Raw genomic sequence first — 23,886 nt, 5'->3', positions numbered from 1 at the left:
TGGACTCGCAAAAAGAGCAACTGGGCAGCCGTGCTTGTTAGGACCGTTGGCTGTCTGCACCGGAATAATTTCAACGACCTGGGGACCATTAGTGTGCACTGAGCTCGCACAGCAAGCGGACACCTTTGTAATTCGGCGCCTTAGAAAGGCGGCCGCCGCGGTAAGATTTGAACCCGTCTACTACGGCAGTAGCCGAGTGCCTTGAATTCGAATCCGGCTTTCAAGTTTTCCTTTCTCTAAAATTTGGATTGTCCGCTAGGGGGCCAACGGAGGCGCATGGGCTTCGTGTGGGCTCCGCGTTTCGAGCACCTGCTACAAGGGACAACACCCGGATACGTCGACTGCGACACACGGACAAGAACCGTGAGTGTACAAGGCACCTTTCAAGACCTTATTTACGCAAATCGGAGCTCGGGAGACCGAGCTCCGACTGTCTAAATCCAGCGTCGCTCCGGCGCCCTTGCTTATCCGAACGCCAGGCCTAGTGCGGCGCGAACGCCACGACGGCAGTCATGGAATACGCCGTAGTTGGGACGAACGCTTCCCCAGCCGAATTCGAAACACCAGATTGGAAGACAATTGTTTCTTACTGCACCAAGAACCCCAAAGCTGAGTCATTAACACTTCAGAAGAAAAATGAGCTGTCCGAGAAACCGAAGGCGAAACCTCTCCCTCCGCTACATCCCAAGAAACCGCTACCCCGACTCCCGGAGAAGGACTATAAAATCATCTACAGACCAACGGGTGGCGTAGACATCACGCGCTACACCGAGAAATCTATCAGACAAGCGATCGCAACAGCGAGCGGCGTCACCGCGTCTGCGGCCGAAAACGACCAATCTAGAACCAACTCTGCAAAAAATGTGATCACCATATCGACGCCGGTGCAGGCAAACGCACTACGCTACGTCGCAGTCAAGCAAATCAAAATAGAAGGCAAAGACATTGTTATGACGTCGTACAACGCCCCTCCGGACAGGGCCCTGCAGGGCATTATCTATAGGGCTTACGATGGCGAAACGCACCAAGAAATGATGACCTAATTCTGAAAAAGAAACCCTCACATCGTTCAAGCACGCACCATAAGAAGAACATCTTCATGGTGCTTCTTCATTTCGACGCGGACGAACTCCCAGATAGCATCGTCTACTTCGGAGTCCTGTACCCAGTTTACCCCTTCATTCCAAAAGTAGAGGCGTGCACAAACTGCAGAAGAGTCGACCACAGAAGAGACGTATGTCCGGAGCCACCGCAACAACGGTGCCCGTACTGCGGCAACCAACACCTGAAGGAAGTCTGCGACCCGGTCTGCATTATCTGCGGAGGAGGGCACCGCACAGGCGAGAACAGCTGCAAGAAGCGATTTCAACGACACCAAACCAAAATGTCGGAGCGCAAATCAAGACCCAAATCACGGACATGTGACGACCCAACATCCACCGAAAGGAAGGACCACTCGAGCTCCTTCCCGTCCTTGGACAGCGGACGCAGCAGCAGCCGTAGCGGACGGAGCAGCAGCGGCGGACGAAACGGAAACAGCGGCAATGGAGGAGGCGCCAGCACTAGCTGCCAGACTCAGAGCCCCGGGCCAAAACAGATGAGCTGGGCAGGAGTGGCCTCTCATGGGAAGGGGATGGAGCTGCAGACATTACAGTCTATGCTAGAACAGGCACTCCACCACATTCAAATTCTCACGGATCGAATCAAACACTTGAAGGAGGAAAATAGTAAACTAAAAGCACCCGCCATATCTAAGGACCCACCCGAAACCATTCCCATTGCCGGAAGTCACAGAAATGGAAACCACTGTGACCGCCTCAGTCGAAACCCCAGTAAGCGTAGTTAGCAAGGAAGAAACACCTCGCAAAAAACGAGCAGTAGCAGCTGACGTAAGAAATACCTCAGTGGAGGATAGAGTCCCAAAACTCGAACAAAAAGTAGAGGAGCACAGCCAGAAACTCGATAGTCTAACCCAAAGAGTTGATAATTTAACACAAAGACTCGAACAACACGTACAGGATGTAAATCACAAGTTCGGAGTAATTGACACCGTTTTGCAGGAAATTTTTGCAGGAATCGATCTATCCCAGCAAAATGGCCAATCCTAAAACCGTAACAATTTGGCAGTGGAACTGCAGGTCTATGCGCAACAAAAAAACAAACCTGCAGTTACACGTTCAATCGCAATCCGGAAAACCTGACGTTATAGTGATTCAAGAACCCAGAATGTATCGACTAAAACTGCCAGGGTACCGGGCGGTTCTGCCATGTCACATCAAAGAACAGCCTTTAACCACTACGTTGGTACATAGAAATCTTACCGTGGTTAACCACGAGATTGAAAACGTAGGGCTCGATTGTATAATAATTGAAATTCTGCCTGGCAGAAGAAACTCCTCTTCTCTTTTCGTACTAAACGCATACAGCCACCCCAGGGCACCGGCTAGACCAGCGAAAGCCGCTATACTCAAAACCCTCCAAATCGCAGACCAAAACCCAACCCTAATTGTGGGCGACTTCAACGCTCAACACGTGCAATGGGGACACGCAACCATATCCAGGAAAGGAACGGCCCTAATGGATTTTATCCAGCAAAGAGGGCTCACCTAATGCATGGACCCCATGCAACCTACTAAGATAGGCAACAGCGTGACCAGGGACACGTGCCCGGTCCTAACGATAGGCAAAAATCTCCCAAACTTAAGCTGGAGCAACACCAGACAAAATCTGGGAAGTGACCATTATATCATAATGTGTAAAATCACCATTGCCAATCTCAAACCCCAACCCAGAAAAAACAAACTCACCGACTGGGACAAACTTAGAACTATCCGCGACCAAAATAACGAACCAATCATAGACTTAGAACACTGGACACAGACCCTCCTGTCGGATGTGGGAAAGGCCACTAAGGAACTAGTACATGACTTAGGCGTAAATACGGTTGACAGCCGACTTATGCACATGTGGGAGGCAAGGCAGAGCCTAGAAAAAAGATGGCTTAAGCAAAAATATAACAAAAAGCTTAGAAACAGGATCGTCACACTCAAGAAAGAAATTCAACACCACACCGCACAACTAGCGAGACAGCAGTGGAACCATATCTGTGAAAATGTGAATGGCAATCTAGGCACGAGGGAGACGCGGAATCTTCTGCGGCATCTCCTTGATCCGGAATCCAACAAAGCTACCACTTAAAAGGAAATCGCCAAAATTTTAAACATAGACCCAGGCACGGATCAAGATATTATAGACACGCTACAGCAGAAATACTTCTGCACAACCCGTGAGACGAAGTCCCTGCCCGACTATAAAGGAGAGCCTAACTCCATCCTGGATGCTGACATAACAATGGCGGAAATAACAGCAGCCATCTTTTAAGGTACGTACAACATCCGCCCCAGGAGAGGACGGCATTAACAATAAGATACTCAGAAATCTAGACGACGCTTCTATCACAGCCCTCGCGGACTTTGCGAACGAGTGTGGGAGGGAGGGAAAACTCCCAGCGTCTTGGAAACATGCCATCGTTAATTTCATCCCAAAACCTGGCAAAAAGCTCGCGCTCGAAAACCTCAGACCTATTTCGCTTACTTCTTGCATAGGAAAACTGATAGAGCACGTCATACTAGACAGACTCCAGTCCCACATGCAAGAAGAGAATTTATATCCAAACACTATGGTCGGCTTTAGACCACATTTATCAACACAGGATACGATGCTAAGACTAGCAAACGAAGTCCTATCTCATGAGCAAGAAAGGAGTACCAGGGCAATCCTAGCCCTAGATTTAACCAAAGCCTTTGATAACGTTAAACACAAAGCAATCCTAGAATCTCTTTCACTGCTGAATGTAGGCGCTAGAACGTTTACCTACATCAAGGACTTTCTCTCCGATAGGACAGCTAAAATTCAAATTGGCACTATCAAATCCGACACCTTCACTTTAGGAGATAGAGAAACTCCGCAAGGATCGGTCGTCTCCCCCTTTTTATTCAATATAACCCTAATCAAAATGGCACACGAACTCGCAAGAATCCCAGACATAGAACACCCTTTGGACCACCAAGGGGAGTATTGGCACGATACAAGATACGCTACAACAAGCGGTAGACGTAGTCGTAGAGGAGGCGCAAGCCGCGGGACTCGCGTGTTCCCCCCAGAAATCTGAATTACTCATTCTACACCCAAAGCGTCAAAGAAAGAATAAAGCGCCTTCGATCAAAATCTACGCTTAAGGTGCAGCCATCCAAGAAGTGAAAACACTAAGAACCTTGGGAATGCTCATACAGTCAAACCAAAAAAACGACACACTAATCAAGAAACTGAAAAACACCGTCAACCAAATTTCCCTCCTCCTCAGACGAATCGCGAATAGGTGTGGAGGAGTTAAAGAAGCTGAGACCAGGAAACTAGTAGAAGCCTTCGTTCCTAGCAGAGTTACCTACTCTACATCATACACCGAGTTAGAGAAAGAGTTAGAGAAAGAGACGACCTGGATTCACTAATTAGGCAGTCCTATAAAATTGCGCTTAACCTACTAAAGTTAGGAATTCATAACACCTTAGCGGAAATGATGGAAGCACACCTCACAGCACAATACGAACGACTATCAAGCACTGAAACGGGACGTTTCATCCTAAAAAAAGCAGGAATACAATATGAAGGGACCCGGGCCCACACTTTGCCAATTCCAAGACACGTGCACGAGCAAAAAATAGTCCATCCTCTGCCTAAAAACATGCATCCAGAATACGATACGGACAGAAGAAGGGCTAGCGCACAAAAATTACACGAAAGATTTTCAATACAGAAAGACACGGCGTACGTGGACGTGGCAGAACATGCGGACAGAGATGCCTTTTCCCTGGCAGTTGTCGATCATCGAGGTTCTCCCCTCGCATAGGCGACAATCAATAAAACAAAATTTCCGGAGGAGGCCGAAGAAGCTGCCATAGCTTTAGCCATTACCTCCACCACTGCCAAATACATCCTTAGCGACTCTAAAACCGCAATTCGAAATTTTGCAAAAGGAAGGGCCCACTTCGCAGCCATCAAAATCTTACAAACAATCTCCCATACCCGCCTTATCACATTGATCTGGGTCCCTGCCCATTCGGACCATCCTGGGAACGAGGCAGCGCACCAATTTCACCGAGGATTCGTAGTTAACCGGGCGGTGCGCTGCCCTGAGCTCAGGTCGGCCAGGGAGTGGATGACAACCTACAAAGAAATTACTACCCACCTTAAGAAAGAAAGACAAATCTTCCCAGAACCACATCGATCTCTAAGTAAAACACAACAAGTCACCTGGCGGCAGCTTCAAACAGACACTTTCTTTAATCCGTACATGTACTCCATATGGTTCCCAGAGCAGTTCAGCCCTGTCTGTCCTCTCTGTAGACATCAAAAGGCAGACACACCACACATCCTATACTCATGTAATCAAGACAATCCGCCACAGAGTCTGCAGCTCTCTACCCAATCTCAGTGGGAGGCCGCGCTGCTCAGCTCCGACCCGGAGGTTCAACTCCGAGTCACGAAGCGGGCCGAAGAGGTCGCCGAACGACATTGTCGGTCGGCCGCCTGGTGTCCGGCCTAGAAGAGTAGCCCACCGCGGGGACGGGAACGTCAACCCACCCCGCGCCTACGACCTCTTCTTTAAGTTTACCTCCTTGTCCTCCGAGTACCTTTACCACTGATCCATCGCGGCAAGTTTACCTCCGCTTATACTAATAAAGATGTGCCAAGCATCGTTTGGCATGGCTTTGGAGGTTTGGCATTGAGAGACTAGTACAAGCTGTGGGGCCAGAAGGTTTCAGTGCGTCAACGCTTCGGCGCAGTCGTCATGCTTGCGAGGGTGGAAAACGGGCTAGTTCATCAAAGGAAAACGAAACAGATTACTGTTGACACACGAAAAAAAAAAAGAAACGACAACACGATGCTGTGTTGTCGTTTCGTTCTTTGTCCGTGTGTCAAGAGCGCGCTATCTTATTTTCCTAAGGCTGACGTGCAACCACGGTTGAAAGAGTTTATGGTTATATAATAAGGTTTATCTAAAATGAACATAAAGTTGGTTCAATAAAACTCAGTTGTCTGAACGGATAAAGAACAATATTTATTTATGTATTTCTTTTACCCTCAAGGCCAGAGGCATTACAGAGGGGAGTGGAGGGTGCAAAACGTGATAACAACAAATAGAAAATAACGCAGACAAGTCAGTAGTATACATATACAATGTTGGCTATGGCAGTACGAAAATGATCAATGTCTTCAATGCTGGCGATCTTAGCGGTCCGCAAATACGGGTACGCAAGCCATGGTCTCGCCCGACGAGTGAAAAACAAAGTCTTTCTTAAAAACACCGGTTTATTCTGGATCAACAGAAAAGTATTAAATAAAAAAGAAACAGCATTGGACGAAACTGCATTTAAAACATGCCGTCGAAGTGCGCGACAACAGACTATGCAGAATAAAACGGAACATGGGTCAGGGCTTCACCGCGGCAACACAAAACACACTGCGGCGCGAATAGGGCGAGTAATAGGGCCAAAGCGTTGACGATGGTACAAAAGCATTGCTTCTCGCGTGGCAGCACACGTGCTAATACCCCTAAGGCATTCTTGTAGGCACCGCTTCAGTCTTCATCTGGCAGGACCCCTCTCCGTCGTCCGTGTACATCCCGCCAGCCAGGGACGCTGCCTGGCAGCCCATCGCTGACTTGCCGCACGGCGAAAAAGCCACGAGCCATGCCATCCCTTTCTCTTTGGCCATGCTGGCGCCGATAACATGCCGCCCCCGCTCCAGGAAGCTCGCTCATGCATACTCGCGCTGCCCGGGCTAACACCAACACAAACAGGAAAAAGTGCGCGCGGTTTGAAACACTAAAAGCGGTTGTGGGGCTTCACAACTTGTACTTCTCGGAGTGCAAACTCACCTTAAGGCAAGTAAGGAATGTGGAAATAAAAGAAAAGGAGATAACGATGTGGCATTTTCAAGGACCGTATAAGAATTTAGATATCCTGGAGATCTTTTCTACGGCCTCGCCGTGATGGGTCAGTAGTTAAGACACCTGGATACTGTACCAGAGTACCCGGGTTCGTAATCGACCACCAGCGGCTGTGTTTCGATGGAGGCTAAGCTGAGAGTCGCCCGTGTGTTATGGGCTGTCAGCGTGCGTTAAATATGCTCAGTGGGTCAGCCCCACACCGTGGCATGTCTTGCCCCCTCTCTTATTACCTTCACTCCCAATATTTCCTTATACTACGCCGCGGTTCAGGTGTGCTCGCAAGTCTGACAGATACAGCCACTTTTCGTTCCTATAAGGCAATTTAGAATTTACATTATCTTTACCGTACGCAGACAATGCTCAGCACAACGTCGCCTTTGCGTTTTACATCCATCGCAACGCACGCGTCGTGGTGGGCTTCGAAGCCTTCAATCACATATCCGAGCGTCTTGACAACTGAATAATCGTAGAACGGAGGTTTGGGCTAGTTGATGATCATCCGTGTTTAAGCAACAGCCCAAAAGGACGAGTGGAAGGAGGTACACAACGACTGTGCCGAACGCACCGCGCTGAACACAACGACAGCGCAGTCGTTGTGTACCTCCTTAAACTCGTCTCTGCCCTGTTGCCCTGTTGCTCAAGCATGAATAACCGTGGCGGGCAAGTGTAGTGGAGCACAGTGGTTTAAATTTCAGCACCCAGCAATCTTACACTTGCACACACATCGCACCGCCAACTTTTCGAATTATCTCCGTCCAAATTCCGCCTTGGTTACCACAACTGCAGAGTGCTATGCCATGCGTGGGCGCTATTCGTATGCATGTGGTCGTAGCTGAAATTAATTTCAAAACGCATTACACCCGTGATAAAAGTACGCAATATGACCACTTTGTTCACCTGCACCAGTTACAAAACGATTGGTAAAACAATATTGTATGTATTGGATTAATGCTACACTCCTGTAGCTAGAGGAGGATAAAAAATGGCTGTAATAAGGCAGGCACCTTTTACTCCGCCTAGTAATAATTAGGATGCTTCTCCGGGCGACCCACATTTCATACCGACCGCAATGGCAGCGTTTCGATGCAAGCGGTGCGCAAAGTGCCTATGCATATATTGCGGCGTAAAGTACCCGAAATTGCCCAAACCTGTTCGCTGCGGCGTCGGGCATAGCTTAATAGGATAGTAGACGTTAAGCTGCCTATAGTAAGTGTTTCTTTTTGCCTCTTTGCTCCTTTGTTATAGCGGTTTAACTAAGCTATTTTTTTAGACACCACCTCAGCTGCCAGTCTATTATAGAAAATGCAATACAAGAATCATATGCGGATGCCCCATTGGCACCCCCAGGTCATCTCCCTGGATGCCCTTGGCGCACCGGCAGCGTCTGTGCACACAGGAAGGCGCTCGAGCGCCCCGGCTCTAGTCAGTGCGGGACGTATTCCAGCGGACATGTCCCTGACGGTCACGTCTTCGCCCCACGTGCACTCAGAGGGAGGCGAGCCGGCGGCAGCTCCTGCCACGATGGCGCCCAGCGTCACCCTGGACTGGGCCTCTAAGCTGGGCGAGCAGCTGGCCAACGACTCGTACGGCTTCAATTTGGACATATCGCAGTCCTCGCTGCCCGCTGTGCTCTCCGTCGCGTCTGCTGCCGTGGACACCGAGCAGCAGAGAGCGAGCAGGCAGTGTCGCTTGCGCAGGTGGGTCAGTATATATGCTGTGCCGCGAAGCCACGCGTCTTGAAAAATTCATTATTGCTGACTGATCAAAAAGACGGACATGCAAAGGTAAACGACAAGCGTTAGACGTCAAGTGAGCTTTTCTGGATGTGTGTCTCGGAGCACATTAGACTTAATACAGTTGCTTTGTCAGAATCTATGCGCTTGTACATGTGCGGTTCTCATATTGAGGTTGCGCTAGAGCGCAAGTATAATCGTGTAAACAACAGAACTGGACTTCACATCTATCACAGATCGCCGCGCGAGCACTTTAGACAAGTGTGATCGACCCTGTACTCGCAAACGCTATGTCGAAGGTGACTCCTGGACCTTCATCCTTTGTGCAGTGCACAGATTTTACGAGTGAATTCATAACGTTTTGTTCAACTATAGTGCTGCATTTTGTTGGCGCGAATCATTCTAATCTTTGTTAGTTCTTTTTAAACAGGCGCTAGCGTGCGGCCTTATCACTGTGAATCTAGCATGGATCAATTCTGTATTGTTTGTTTATTCATGCCTGTTGTCCTGAGGCGATGCTGTATGTTCTTTGTCGTGCAAGATGCGTGGAGCTGTATCTTGAAGATTCCGGCTTGTCTCGTACGTTTCCGTGTGTACGTACGCACGTGTCGCCTGTTTTGCACACTGTTTTTTTTAAATCATGCGCCAACTAGCGCCGTAGATCGTATTATCAGGTTATCGTATTATCAGCGCTCTATTCTCCTGTGCCTTCTCGTCCCTTCTTTCTACCTGCGCTGTTATTGAAGTCATGATCAACCAACTAGCCCAACGAGCATCAATGTTTGACACGGTTGCGGCTTTATCTACACGTTTAATTGTCGCCTATAAATTGAGCGTTGACGGTCGCGACAGGTATTTTTTGTTCGACGATCGCAGAGCACGATTGTTGCTATCACTGCCGCCGAATCACTTTCTGGGCACAAGTCAGCTTAATAAAGGTTTTCTTCAGTGCCCTCCCAGACTTTTTATTCGTGTCATCTGCCTTGTCACCACCACCTGACAATTTGTGGAGGTGCTTAAACCCTGTCAACGTGATCATGCCGTTGAAGACGGAACCAGCTGGGCAAGTACATCCTTTAGTTTTTGTTCAGCCCCGCGAGCTCCCCGGCTTACAAGGACGACAGGATGAGGACGCTGAAGACTGGATTGACATTTGCCAGCGTGTGGCGTCGTTCAATGCTTGGGACGACACAACAAAGTTAAGGGAAGTGTATAATATTTTTCAGGGGTTCGCCCGATTATGGGTTAATAATCGCGAGGCTCGTTTGAAGGACTGGGCCAATTTCAAAGCAGCTGTTGAATAATTTTACACGTAAAATCCGCAAAGCAAAAGCCCGGCCATTCCTTCAATCAAGTATCCAGCTCTCGAATCAGTCAGTCCTCACTTGCATAGAGGAAATGAAGCGCCTATTTTGATGCGCAGACCCTGAAATGACCGAACAAGCTACCTCGAAGTTACTATCGACGGAAGCACAGTAACTGCCCTAGTATGCACTGGAACTGAATATTCAGTCACCAGCGGACCGCTAGCCTCCCCGCTCATGAACGTTATGACTGCTTGGGATGGCCCATTGATTCGCACCACTGGCGATAACCTCGTTACTCCACTGGGGCGATGCACTGCAAGAGTAATCGTAAATGGACGTATTTACCCCACCAGCTTCTTGGTTCTACAGTAGTGTTGGTGCGGCGTGATTTTGGCCACGAACTTCTTCAATGATCACAGAGTGATTATCGACCTCCGATTCAAGCTCATCAAGCTCTCGGCGGATAAAGCCCTAAGTACTTCGACGAATTCGACGCGGCGCGTTTCTCTAAACGTCCTCATTGAAAACTTGACCACGCCGCCCCGAACAAGCATCATCGCCTGCGGGAGGAATGCAGACAGCGAAACTGCCGAAGCGTCCTCGATGGAATCACCGAGTTGCTCTTGGAAAGAGGGCTCGGAATCGCAAGAGGTGTAGCCCATATCTGAGAAAGAGAGGCTCAAGTGCTGGTGACGAACTTCACCGAAGAATACCGGCATCTTAACAACGGCATGACGATCGCTTTCCTTGAAGAGCTAGCGGTAAATCGAGATGTCTTCGCCCTCCGGCGAAGAAGAGCATGATACACCCAACCTATTCAAGCCGCCCATGTTCGATATCAACACAGCACTACCACGAAACAGGCAAGCTTCCTGAAAGCTACAATGAGCGCTTTTCTTCAGCGTCGAAGCTACGGCAAACTCCATTGACAATGCATCGCATCATCACGGATGAACACGCTCGACCGCTACGTCAAAGCACCTCCCGTGTATCACCGTGAGAACGCCAGGCCATATGCGATTAGTTTGAGGAAATGCTACGTGTTGACGTTATTCAACCATCGAAGAGCCCCTGGGTGGCACCAGTCGTTTTGATGAAGACTAAAGACGGCAGACTTTGCTTCTGCGTTGAGTACCGCCGCTCGAATAGCATAACGAAGAAGGATGTCTACCAGCTTCCCCGCATCGACGACACACTGGACCGGCTCTGTAACGCTATGTACTTCTCGTCGTTGGACCTGAATAGCGGGTACTGGCAAATTGAGGTCGATGAAATACACAGCGAGAAGACCGCGTTCATCACGCCAGATGGCCTTTTCGAATTTAAGGTTATGCCATTTGGCTTGTGGTCTGCAGAAGCGACATTTTAGCGAGTAATAGATACGGTGCTACGCGGCATAAAATGGCAAATTTGTCTGGTGTGCTTAGACGACATTTTTGTCTTCTCCTCGAACTTTGAAGACCATCTTAGAAGGCTTCAACAGTACTTTGTGCAATCAAGCTGTCCGGTGTAACATTGAAAGCCAAGAAGTTTCACTTCGCCTACGAAGAGGCGTTTCTTGGTCATATCGTAAGCAAGGAGGGAGTTCGCCCCGACCCACAGAAAATACTGCGATGGCAGGTTTCACAGCCCGGTGAGAACAAAGCTGTGCGCCGATTCCCCGGACAGTGTGCGTATTACTGATGATTTGTCTAGAACTTTAGGCGCCTCATCCAAACTTTAACGCAGCTTACAAATGCAGACGTGCCATTTCAAAGGAAAGCACCGCGAGCGGCATCCTCCGAGGAACTTAAGCGCCGCTTCCAGTTCCCTCCTGTACTAGGCCACTTTCGTGAGAACGCTGAGACTGCGATACGTACCGACGGGAGCAGTCTGGGCCTAAACGCTGCACCACCAGAGCTCGGACCCGGACTTGAAAGGCCTAGCCCATTACCTGGATGACAAGACTGCTGCTGTGCTCAGGCGTCAATTATCCTCGTTCGCGTTAAGCAACAGCCTCCCCGTGAAGAACTTCGCACCTAAGAAGTCCGCGCAGCTTCTTGTTGTGCCTTAAAGTATCCGGAAGAAAATTCTGTAGACTTTGCATAATGAGCCCACAGCAGGCCATCTCAGGTTTGCACGCACGTTCCATCGAATCCACGAGAATTACTACAGGCCACGACAGCCGGCCGATGTTGCTCTCTACGTGAAAACGTGCCGCGAGTGCCAGCGATGCGAGACGCCGCCGATCTGATCAGCTGGACTACTGGACACGATACCGCCTCACACGATCCCCTTTGAAAAAATTGGAAAGGAAATTCCTCGGCCCCTTTCCATCTTTATTTACGGGTAACAAGTGGACCATTGTGGCCACCGACTACCTTACCCGCTACGCCGAAGCAAAAGCCCTAACCAGTGGTACTGTGGCAGCAGTCGACAATTTTTTGTCGAACAATATTCTCTTGCGACACGGCGCCCCAGAAGTGCTCATCATGGAGAGAGGAGCGGCATTTACGGTAGATTAAAATACAGCCATATCAAGCCATCGACATACAACTGCGTACCATCCCCAGACCAACGGACTTAAAAGAAAACGATGGCAGACATGATCGCCATGTAAGTCGAAAACGAACACAAGACCTGGGACGCTATCTTGCCGTACATGAGTTTCGCTTATAACACGGTCATTCAAGAGACAACCAGAACAACCCCGTTAATGGTTGCGTACGGCAGAGAGCCCACGCCGAAGCTCGCCGCAATGCTGCGGCACGTGACAGAAGACAACCCTGACGTCGCCGCCTACTTGCAGCGTGTTGTGGAAGCCCGAGGACTCGCCCGGCTGCGCATCAAAAGACCAGCGACACACCGACGCCCGACGGTACAACTTGTGTCGACGCGACGCAGAGGATAGGCTGGGGTATGGACGCCGATACGCCGCCGCGGACTGAGTGAAAAGCTCTTGCGACGGTAGTTTGGCCCATAGGAAGTCATTCGGCGCATCGGATCGCTTAATTATGAAGTCATCCGCGACGGCACTACCGCATCACAGCGGCGCAGGACACGTCCAGAATTCGTCCATTCTGCGCGCCTAAAGCCTTATTACGAGCGCTAATGGCCCTAGCTATCTAGCTCTTATTTCTCGTGTTGTTTGTTTTTTGTGTTTGTTTTGCAAGCATCGAGGCGATGCCTTTTTGAGGGAATAATTCGGCGAATCACTCTTTCTTTTCCTCTGAGACAGCCTCTGGCGGTCTTATCGCTGTGAATGTAGCACGCGGATCAATTCGGTATTGTATTTTTATTCATGCTTGTTGTCCTGAGACGATGCTGTATTTTCTTTTTCGGGCGAGATGCGTCGAGCTGTATCTCGGTGATTACGGCCAGTCTTGTACGTTTCTGCAATGTTCCAGGTTATGCTAGTCACCACTTGCGGGTTTATCTAGACGTTTCTTCGTCGCCTATATATTAGGCGTTGACGGGCGCGACAGGGATTCTTCGTTTGATGACCACCGATCACGATTGTCTCTATCGCCGCCCCTGAATCACTTAATTCTTTTGCGAGTGCAAGTCAGCCCAATAAACAGTTTCTTCAGTGCACTCCCAGACGCTTTATTTGTTTCATCGGTCTTGTCACTGCCAAGTGACAATATGTCTGTCTCATTTGTATTTATAATAAGGATGATTGCACCAACTAACTGCCAAATGTGTCCCAAAAATTTGAACATGATTGACCGCTGCTTACGGGCAGCAATATGATAGCATACCGCCTAATTGGGTGCCCTATATCACACGTTGCGCAGAGACTGCCTGTCTTGAGCCTCCTTTTCGGGGCTGACCTATCCCATAGATGCCCATTCATGCGTTGGTTGACGGTTTTTCGCCGACCTTTGGGTGACGCATTATGTGACTTTCGCCAGCTCTCATCATCATCATCATCATTATATACATCATCAGCCTGACTATACCCAAAGCAGGGCGAAGGCCTCTCCTATGTTCATCTAATCAACCGTTCCTCCGCTAGCTGCATCCACTTGAACCCTGCAAACTTAACCTCATCCACTAACCTAAATTTCTGCCGCCCCCTGCTGCGCTTTCCTTTCCTTAAAATCCAGTTTGCTACCCTAAGCGACCATCAGTTATCTTCTCTTCGGACTACATGTCCTGCCCATGTCTATTTCTTCTTAATTTCCACTAGAATGTCGGTAACTTGAGTTATTTCTCTAACTCACTCGTGCATGTTTCCTATCTTTTGATGTTACCCGTATCATTTTTCGTTCCATAGTCCTCTGAGTTGTCCTCAACTTAAGTAGAACTCTCTTGGTTAGCCTCCACTTTTCAACCCCATAGGTAAGTACAGGTAAGATGCAACTGTAGTATACGGGGTAAGCTGCTCGTATTAATCTGCGAGTGCTTGCCAAACGCGCTCCATCCCAATCTTATTGTCCTTGTTATTTCCCTATGGTGTTATTTCATAACACTGACGCGTTGCCCGCGTCAGTGTTATGAGCGAAAAATAGGACATTGCAGTTCACACGTATCAATAATTTCTTTTCGAAGCATAATATACTCACTGCATGTCAGCATGGCTTTCGACAAGGCAAGTCAACAGAAACAGCACTGCTCATACAAAAAGAGATAGTAAAAAATTTAGAAGATAATAAACTTGCCCTCGGGTTACTATGCACTACAGTAAGGCCTTTTATTACCTAAACCATAGTTTATTGCTAAATAAACTTCACACACTCGGAATTCGTGGCTTGGCTCTTTCACAGTTTGAGTCATACCTTCAAAATCGGGAACGGTGTGTTTCAGTAGGGAACCACTTATCTCCGAGAATAATATCCCCCGGTGTCCCTCAAGGTATACTATGTTGGGACCCCTTCTTTTCAACGTATACAATAATGACATTGTTCACCAAAACATTAACGCTTCATTCATTCTTTATCCAGACGACGCCAGCCTCTTTGTTTCTGGCAATGATACAAATGAAGTAGTCACCAAAGGGGAGAGGGCTCTATCTGAACTTGTGGATTGGTCCCAAAGAAATGGATTGAAAATAAATACAAATAAGTCCAAAGCAATAACGTTCATGGTCAGAAACAAACTGGTGCGTGTACCACTATATATATCGCTCGGTCACTCATCCATTGAAATAGTTGACAAACATAAAATTCTTGGCGTAACATTTACTTCTCATTTGACGTGGACGCATCACAATGAATTCATTTCCAAATCGCTTTCATCAGCCACTGGAGCGCTTTCGCGGTGTCGCCATTTTCTTCCTGAAAAATCCAAAGAGCAAGTTTACCACGCTCTGTTTTCCATTGGTGTGGGGCAACACCACGCAGAGGAACATTAACAATGCATTGCTTTTACAAAAAAAGCGTTACGTTATATTGCCGGTGTACCTTACCCACCTAAAGAACTATTTTCACAATACCGGATAATAAGTATTAAAATAGTGTATGATTTTCATCTTTACTCATTTTTGTTTGCCAGCAATATGTCTAAAACATTTCTTGAATAATTATCACACTTAACAGTGTATAGTGGTGACCACCGTACCCGCAGCTGATATAAGTGGCTTATTCCTCACAGGCGCACTGACTACATGTGGCAGTCCCTCAAACACAGATTGCCTTTTTTGCTAAATAAATTCCTAAATCAAGGTGTCCATAGACGACTGCCACCCGAAGACAAATACGTGAATTCTTTGTTACCTGACTGATGACGGCTGCTTTTTTGATGTTTATTTGTTCATAGTGAAATGTGTTTGGTGCTGACTTTTCTTTTTTACTTTTTCTTTTTAGCGATATTTGTGATCTGTATATGTTTTGCTTGTAATCTTGACATGTACACTAAAAAAATGGTGATTTTTGTCTTAGATACTAATGCACAGGCATGCTTTGTATGCTGCTGCCTTGTAAGGGCCCCAGGCACTCTCAAGCTGTTTCTCAACAGCTTTTTCGTCTGGGGACCCCCAACGACATGTTGGAAATAAATGATGATGATGATGATGAATATTGGTGGCTAACATCATCGGGAGCTCTCCGTTGGTCAAACATCTGGCGTAATAAGCGACATGAAATTGCAAAGTGACACGGAGCTCATCTGAGGTTGGATGAAGCGAATGACCTTTCCATGGCATTTGCGAGTCAGACACGCTACTCCTATAGCCTTCCAGTGGTTTGGTGAAATCGAGACTTCTACTGATGTCCGAATATTGGCACATTCTAGTAACAAGCCCGATAGCCACAGATGAAAACACAGGCGTTGCACTTGAATGAAATCTTTATTTGGCTGATTTGTGTCCGCAAACGAACTAAGCGAATCAGCTTTGGCGATTACAGCAAACGTGTTCTTCGGTCTTCGAGCTACGAATTCCCGTTGCACGTGTCAGTGTTCAATTTAAATGCGTCGGGAAAATATTCAAATAAAGCCGCAAACGGAGTCTAGCTCAACCTACAACATTGCCGAAAGACAAGCGAGTGGCCGGAATCATACAGACACATCTCGGCACATCTTGCCCGGCAAAGAAACTGATAAGGCTCGTGACTAAAAGCATGACCAAACAAAGAACACCGAATTAATCAGCGCGCCAGAATCACAGTGACCGCATGTCGGCGGCTGTCCAAAAAAAGAGCAGATGCAGATTTGAATGGCGGCATTACAGCTCCCTTAAAAAGGCACCGACGCGATGCTTACAAAAATAAACAGAATGGTAAACACAATATTTGCCATTAAAAATAACTTTAGCGCCCGTAATAAGGTTTAAGGCGCACAATATGGACGGCTTCTTGGCGCGGCCGGAGCCGTTGGGATGTGATTTTGCCGTCGGAGATGACCTCATAGCCCAGCTCTCCAAAGCATCGAATGACTCTGTATGGTCCGATGTACAGCCGCAAGAGCTTTTCACTCCGTTCGCGGCGTTGTAATGGCATCCAAATCCACAACTTATATCTCGGCTTGCGTTCTGCGTCGCGTCGTCTCAAGTTGTATCGTCGGGAGTCGGGGTGTTGCTCGTCTTTGATGCGCAGCCAGGCGAGTCGTCGGGCGTCCTCTGTACGCTGAAGGACGTCTAGGTTGTCTTCTGTCATTGGGTCGAGCTTCGTCATGGGCTGCGTACACAAGCTTGAACGGAGTCGCACTGGTTCTCTCCTGCACGGCCGTGTTATGCGCGAAGATCACGTACGGTCGGATGGCGTTCCGTTCCAGGTCTATTGTTCGGTTTCGACGCACATGGCGACCATCTCTGCGATTGCTTTGTTGAGGTGCTCTGCAGATTCATTTGTCTGCGGATGGTACGTAGTTGTCCTCATGTGGCTCGTTTGACTGTAGTTCAAGAAAGCCTGCGTGAGCTCCTCCGTAAGTTATGATCACCTGACCGTGGCTATCACCTGGCCAGACAAGCTATCTGATAGTTGCACTTTACGCACTCTCCTATCACTGATAATTTAATTTAACAAATTCGTGTTTAGCGATGTACATTATGTTCAGGTTAGTGAAACTTCTACGGGCATGAAAGTAGCCTCTAATTCTGCTATTATTTTCATTGTTTGCCTTCTTAGAGAGCCAGTGTTTAAAACCCTTTTATAGAAGATATATTGATGCCATCTTTCTTCTCTGGGTCACGGGAAGCATACTCAGGATCATTCATTGCAGAATGTAACCATTTCCATCCATGAGCCTCCTTTTCAAACTCTTACTCTGCTTCAAATATTAATTTTGTTGATGAATCAGTGCGTTACGGTCAACTAATTACCAGCCTTTAGAGGAAGACTACGGAGTGCCATCAGTAACGCCACTTTAATAGCAGCCACAAAAAGCATTCCAAAGCCAGGATTCCTTACATTCAGACAGTCCGCTTCAAAAAAATATGCTCCGAACCCTCGACTGTGGAAAACTTCGAGAAGAGCTTACCAAACAAAAATATCCGCTAATGGTCAATGAAGCTATTAAATGAGCAAACGCACTTGACCGTAAGACCCTTAATGGCAGTCCTAACGAGCCTACGCCACAGCAGGGAACTAACCTTGTGCTAACTTAGTCAGCATCAGTGCCCAATGTAACAGGCATTCTGGAAGGCATCACAATATATTAATGCAGACAGAGCTGTTGAAAGATACCTTTCAAGAACCACCTATAGAGCAGTCTACCGGCATGCTAAAAACGTTGTGACCTATTCAGTTCAGTTAAGTCGTTCAGTCGTGTCCGACTCTTCGTGACCCTATGGACCAATCACGCCACGCTTTCCGGCCTCTCACTATCTTCCTAACATCACATCACTTCATTCCTATTAATTCCTGCACCTATTTATTTCCTGCAAAAAGCTACTCCAGTTTTTAGCGGCTGTTCAACTTGCAAAACACACCGATGTAATTATTTTTCTCAAGTGACCACGCCAGAAGTAGCAGTCAGCACCACTTCTAATTAAAAATGAAAAGATAAAAGGGATTCACACATGCTACACCGAAAATGTAGCCTATCTGCTTGAATATTCTGTCCGCCGGCTTCACTTTATTGAGCAAAGTGTGACATCATTTCGGTTCCGTTTTAATATCCACGAAGCTCACAGCACCCACCTTCGTAATTTGCCATTATCAAAGGAGGTATAAGCATTCAGGGTCACTCATTTGATGAACTGACGGCTACAGTTTGGAATCAGGATTTATATCACACCACGACTGAGGAGTCACGAAATCGTACCTAATTCGTCAATTTAAAGCTCATTCATCAGGCAATAATGAGAGCGTGTTGAAATTTATCTAGCTGTCGTAATTCGTCCCTTCGATGACCTTGCAAACATCAAGGGGTCCAGACTAGTGTCCTATGTAAACGCTCAAACATGTGATGTTGCTACGAGCGTTTTATGTATTGTTGCCTAATTTCCTAGTAATCTCAATTTTTTCACCACTGCGCCTCCTTCTCGTACATACTTTTTTGCTTCTATATAACCACCGCGTGCTCTGTATCGCATTGTACTATGTTTGCATTTCACCTTCATTGATTCCTTTTTTGAACACTCCTGACCATGAACCACGATAGTAATCACAACTTGTTCGCCACTGAAGTTTGACGTTAATGCCTCTCGACGTGGCCTTTTGGGACTACATATTTCTGTTCTTATTTCCATGCCATGTTATATAAACAACCTATATATATGACGCTGCTAAGCATTCGAGTTTTTTTCTTACGAAGACCGGGCCCTCCAGCGGAAACGTCATTAAATTTTTCTAGGCCGCAAAGGTCTTCATATATTTTTTGCGTATATGTCTAACCGGAGATCAAGCAAGGTTTCTCAACGTATTGGTACGATGGGCTGCGGAAAGACGCTTGTGAGGAACATCGATCTGAAATTTCCCAGTTCATCAGCTACCACCATTGTCCTAGGTGAATCGCAGACCAAGTATTAGGTTAGGAGCCTTGGGCGTCTGCCAGCTTGCCAGCCTCTCGGGTTCCCTCTCCCCCCTTAGCTCGCTGATTCGGTCCCGCTATGTCATGTGCATTCGGCGGAACACGTCGCGCTGAAATAATGGTCATCGATTGAGAGCCGAGTGTTTTGTGTCGAAGTATGCGACTCGGACGAATACAAGCTAGCCGTCCTAATGAGCCCCTCGGGTTCTGAGAAGTGTTTTATGGCCCTTTTAAAATGCTGCACGCGCAGATGCGCCAAAGCGGAGGCAGGTGGGGACAGCTACTGCTCCTCGGACTGCATGTGTGGCTCCCGCTGAGCGCCGTCTTTATTCATTAAAGGAGTTTTAGTGTCGGCTCGCGCGGCTGTAGCCACGTGTTTAGACCCTCGACAATTTCGTGGAAGCGGAAAAATAGCTTCATTGGCCCCGCCATGCCATTGTTCCATTTAGGTTGGTCTACAGCCCTCGCATTGGTCACCAGAAGCTGAACCACGATTAATTTGTAGGACGTGCCAAAGATTCTGGAAAAATTGTTTTAGGAGAAGTTTTGGCGCGAAATAAGGGAGAGCGTGCTGAGTATCGGCTTCTCTGGACAGCCTTTTCTATTAATGCCTGATATTTTGATCTACCCAGAATACACCGCCTTATTCAAGAGTTAAGCTTCAACTTGCAATGCGTCGCCGGACGAGGGGACGAATGAGCTTGGCGCTCGTCGTTCGAACGACACCCCATACGATCTTCATCACACCATCGCATCGTTTTCGTCATACGAACCCTTGGGGCAAGCTAAAAAGGTAGCGAGCGGGGTAGTGCCGATATCGCAACTCACCTTGGTAGACCTCGCTTCTGGAGAGCAGCCTTAAAAGGCATGTCTCCATTCAGGCACAAGTTTCGCTGTGCTGAGGAGTGTAGTGCCCGAAGATATCCGGAGGACGGGAAGTAAGACGCTGTGCTTGCGGGCTGCTTTTGGACACAATGTGCCTGCCGAACTCTATCCTTGCGAGATGGGGGTGCGAACCCACAGCTTAGGATGTGCTCTGTCACAGATTAGTTGGCGGGAGAAGTTGATGCTCTTCTGACCCAGGATATGTTTGAGGTATTTCAAATCGACACCCACCGCCGGACACCCACCGGTAAAAATGGGTACAAGCGTCCCCCGGCCTGGCGCTCGGCTTTTCCAGGGGTGTGCGTTTGGGAGAAGCTCTGTAAACTCCGCTGCGCGCCCCTTCTCCGCAGTGGGCCCAAACCCAGTTTCGAACTTCGCAGCCTGCAAAGGTGGTTCTGTTTGTCTTGCAAAGGTACTTCCTTTGAGCCTCACCTGAAGTGCTCCCTTAGAGCCTCAGCTGCAGCAGTTCTAAAAAAAAAGGGCCACATTATGGGCTGTTGCCGCGCAAGGCGGACTTATTGTTGTCCGATGGCGGAACGAATCACTGCCACATCGGCACAACTATTCGGGCCGTGACCCCTTTTCCCAAGCATTTTACCCCAGAAGAGCCGAGCACCTGGCCGAGGGAAAGCTAGTACCCATTTAAAAACCGGCGGGTAACCGGCGACACCAGGGATCGAACCCGGCACCTCCCGAATGCGAGGCGGATGCTTTACCACGAGGCCACCGCTTTTTTTTTTTCTCTTCAGTGGTACCAGTTTAATGGCAGAAAGTGAAGTGGAACTCAAGAGACTTCTGATGTGCGTACAAGAAGAGAGTGAGAAGTTTGGGCTTAAACTGAACATTAAAAAGGCAAAGATCATGGCGTCTTGCCCTATCAAGTCCAGGAGCATCAATGGACAAGAAGTGGAAGCTGCTGACAGATTTTCTCTTCTTGGGCTCCAAGATTACCTCGGAAGGAGACTGCAGCCATGAAATTAGGAGACGCCTGCTTCTGGGAAAGAGCGCAATGGTTAGCCTTGACCGCCTAGTAAAGAGCAGACACATTAGTCTGCCAACCAAGATCCGTATAACTCGTGCTATGGTCTTTCCAGTTGTGATGTATGGATGCGAGAGTTGGACTGTGAAAAAGGCTGACCACCGAAGAATTGACTCGCTTGAATTGTGGTGCTGGCGAAGACTCTTGAGAGTTCCTTGGACTGCCAGAAGATCACATCAGTCGATATTGTCCACCATAAACCCTGACTGCTCATTGGAGGGTCAAGTTCTAAAGTTAAAGCTCAGCTACTTTGGTCATCTGATGAGAAGAGAGGAGTCGCTGGAGAAAGATTTGATGTTGGGAAAGGTTGAGGGTCGCCGGAGAAGGGGTAGGCAGCTAACGTGATGGTTAGATGGCATCCTCGAGGCACTGCAGACGAAGTTATGTGATGTTAGGAAGATAGCGAGAGACCGGAAAGCGTGACGTGATATGGTCCATAGGGTCACGAAGAATCGGACACGACTGAACGACTGAAGTGAACTGATTTCAAATCGAGCAAAGTGATGCCACTGACCTCACGGTTAGGATCGTGTAGCAGAGGCAGATATGGCCCAAGAGATTCAAAAACACAACGCGGGGGTTATCGCGTGACACAAGTGAGGGCACGGAGGAGAATCTCGTGTCGGAAAACGCGGTGTCTGCGCCGCTACCACCAGAGGATTGTACGGCTGACACTAGGTTGGCCAGTAAGCAAAACGTAGAAGTCGTTTTACACATTCTAGGTCGTAGGCGCTTTCCGGAACACATAACATAATAATAGGAGAGCTTCGGGAGATAAAGGTCGTCTCAGGATCATATAGCGTAAGTAACATCATCAAATTGGCACCACAACAATCAGCGCAATTACCTCAGCAACAACTCAGAGTGCTGAGCCAACAACAGGGCTCGCCTGTAAACCAAGGAAGTGCGTTATCGAGAAACAGAAGATCAATCTCGTACCAGGACCCAAACTAAGGTTCCCAGAAGCGGCCGACTCCGGCACTTCCTCGGAGGTTTCACATCCTATATATGCTATTGCAAGAAAAAAATATGGAGAAAAGAACAAGAGAAGTAAGCACAAGAAATTTGCCACTACTTGCGGGGTATATGTTCCGGACTTCGCGGGATAGGGAATGTAGGAGAGGGAGGCCTAACCAATATGTTTCGGTTGCTGTGACTGAGTACTGTGAGTTCGGCTGTGACTTAGTGTTTTGGTGTTGGACTGTACAGATATGACTTCATTGTTCCTTTGAGTTAGCAGACAGAACCATTTTCCTCTTCATGCCTAAGTGCAATGCATAAAATAAAAATCATTTCACATGCATATTTGAAAGTGTCTTCGTGAACATTGAGCGCCGTGCTAAGGTCGGTAGAGCACAGGGAGCGGCTTGCTCTTCATTGTTCATTTTCACGGCGCCTGTGCATTGCTTGTGTCATTGTGAAGTTAGGGGCGAGTGTGTTTCCTATGTTGGAGGACGGAAAGCGTCCGGCAACTGTCTTGGCGGGGAAGTATTAGGTTAGGAGCCTTGGGCGCCTAACAGCCTGCCGGTCGCTCGGGTTCCTCTCCCCTCTTAGCTCGCTGACTCGGTCCCCCTCTGTCCTGTGCGTTCAGCAGGACACTTCGCGCTGCAGGAATGGCCATCGGCTGAGCTCCGACTGTTTTTGTGTCGAGATTGTGCGACTCGGACGAAGACAAGCTAGCATTCCTTGTGAACCCTTGGAGTTCTCTGTAGTTCTTTATAGCCCTTCTAAGATGTGGCCTACGCAGAAGCCCCAGATGCGGAGACGGAATGGAGACCGCTACTGCTTCTCGGACTGCACGTTGGCTCCCGCTGCGCGCCGCCTTTGTTCATTGACTGCGTTTTCGTGTCGTTTCGCGGGGCTGTAGCCATGCATTTATTTGCTCGCTGGTTTCGAGGACCCAAGTGGTGCAGGAAAATCAAAACAGCTTCACTGGCCCTGTCTCGCCAATGGCCCATTTAGGTTTGTCCACAGCAATTGGATTCGTCACCAGAAGTTGAACCATGATTGATTTGTAGGACGTGCGAAAGATCCCGGGAAAACTGATTTAGGAGACGTTTTGGCTCGAAATAAGGCAGAGCGCGCCAGGTCTCGGTTACCTATGGACTGCCATATTTTGTAATCACCTTTTCTTTATCTGTCCTTTATTTCGCCGTGTCTTCAACAAACAGCCTTTTATTCAAGAAATCTACTCCAACTTGCAACGTGCGCCAGACGAGGGGACGAAGGAGCTTGGCGCTCTTCGCTCGATCGACCGATGCTCTATAGGATACACATCATCATTTCGTGCGACTGACGACTTCGTAATTTAGCTCGAAGCATTTGCATGAGTTCTTTGAGCCTGAATAAGTCGATAAACCGGCTTTTGTGTCCCAGTCCGGCGGCCACATCAGGGATGTCAGAGCCCTCCTGAACATAAAGGCTATTCGACGAAGACTAAATTTGCACGTTAGGACTAACGACCTTACTTCCAGAAGAGGTTTCGCAAATTTCCAAAAATATCACAGCCTAATTGAAGTCGTC

At 48.1% G+C, this 23,886-nt stretch overlaps 1 protein-coding gene across 1 annotated transcript in view; it reads left to right on the top strand.

Moving 5' to 3' along the window:
- The window catches only part of LOC146170941 (uncharacterized), a 214,072-nt gene that overhangs the window by 126,080 nt on the left and 64,106 nt on the right, over positions 1–23,886 (top strand). Inside the window, exon 4 of the mRNA XM_084586700.1 lies at positions 8,357–8,706. Within this exon, the coding sequence (XP_084442826.1) occupies positions 8,357–8,706 (350 nt within the window). The remainder of the gene's footprint in view (positions 1–8,356; positions 8,707–23,886) is intronic.

This window comes from Amblyomma maculatum, unplaced genomic scaffold, assembly GCF_055883805.1.
Source record: "Amblyomma maculatum isolate TAMU_Amacu unplaced genomic scaffold, ASM5588380v1 scaffold_27, whole genome shotgun sequence".
In the NCBI taxonomy this organism is placed as follows: domain Eukaryota; kingdom Metazoa; phylum Arthropoda; class Arachnida; order Ixodida; family Ixodidae; genus Amblyomma; species Amblyomma maculatum.
The sequence above is the reverse complement of the archived record's forward strand: the minus strand, read 5'-3'. Positions and strand labels throughout refer to the sequence as shown.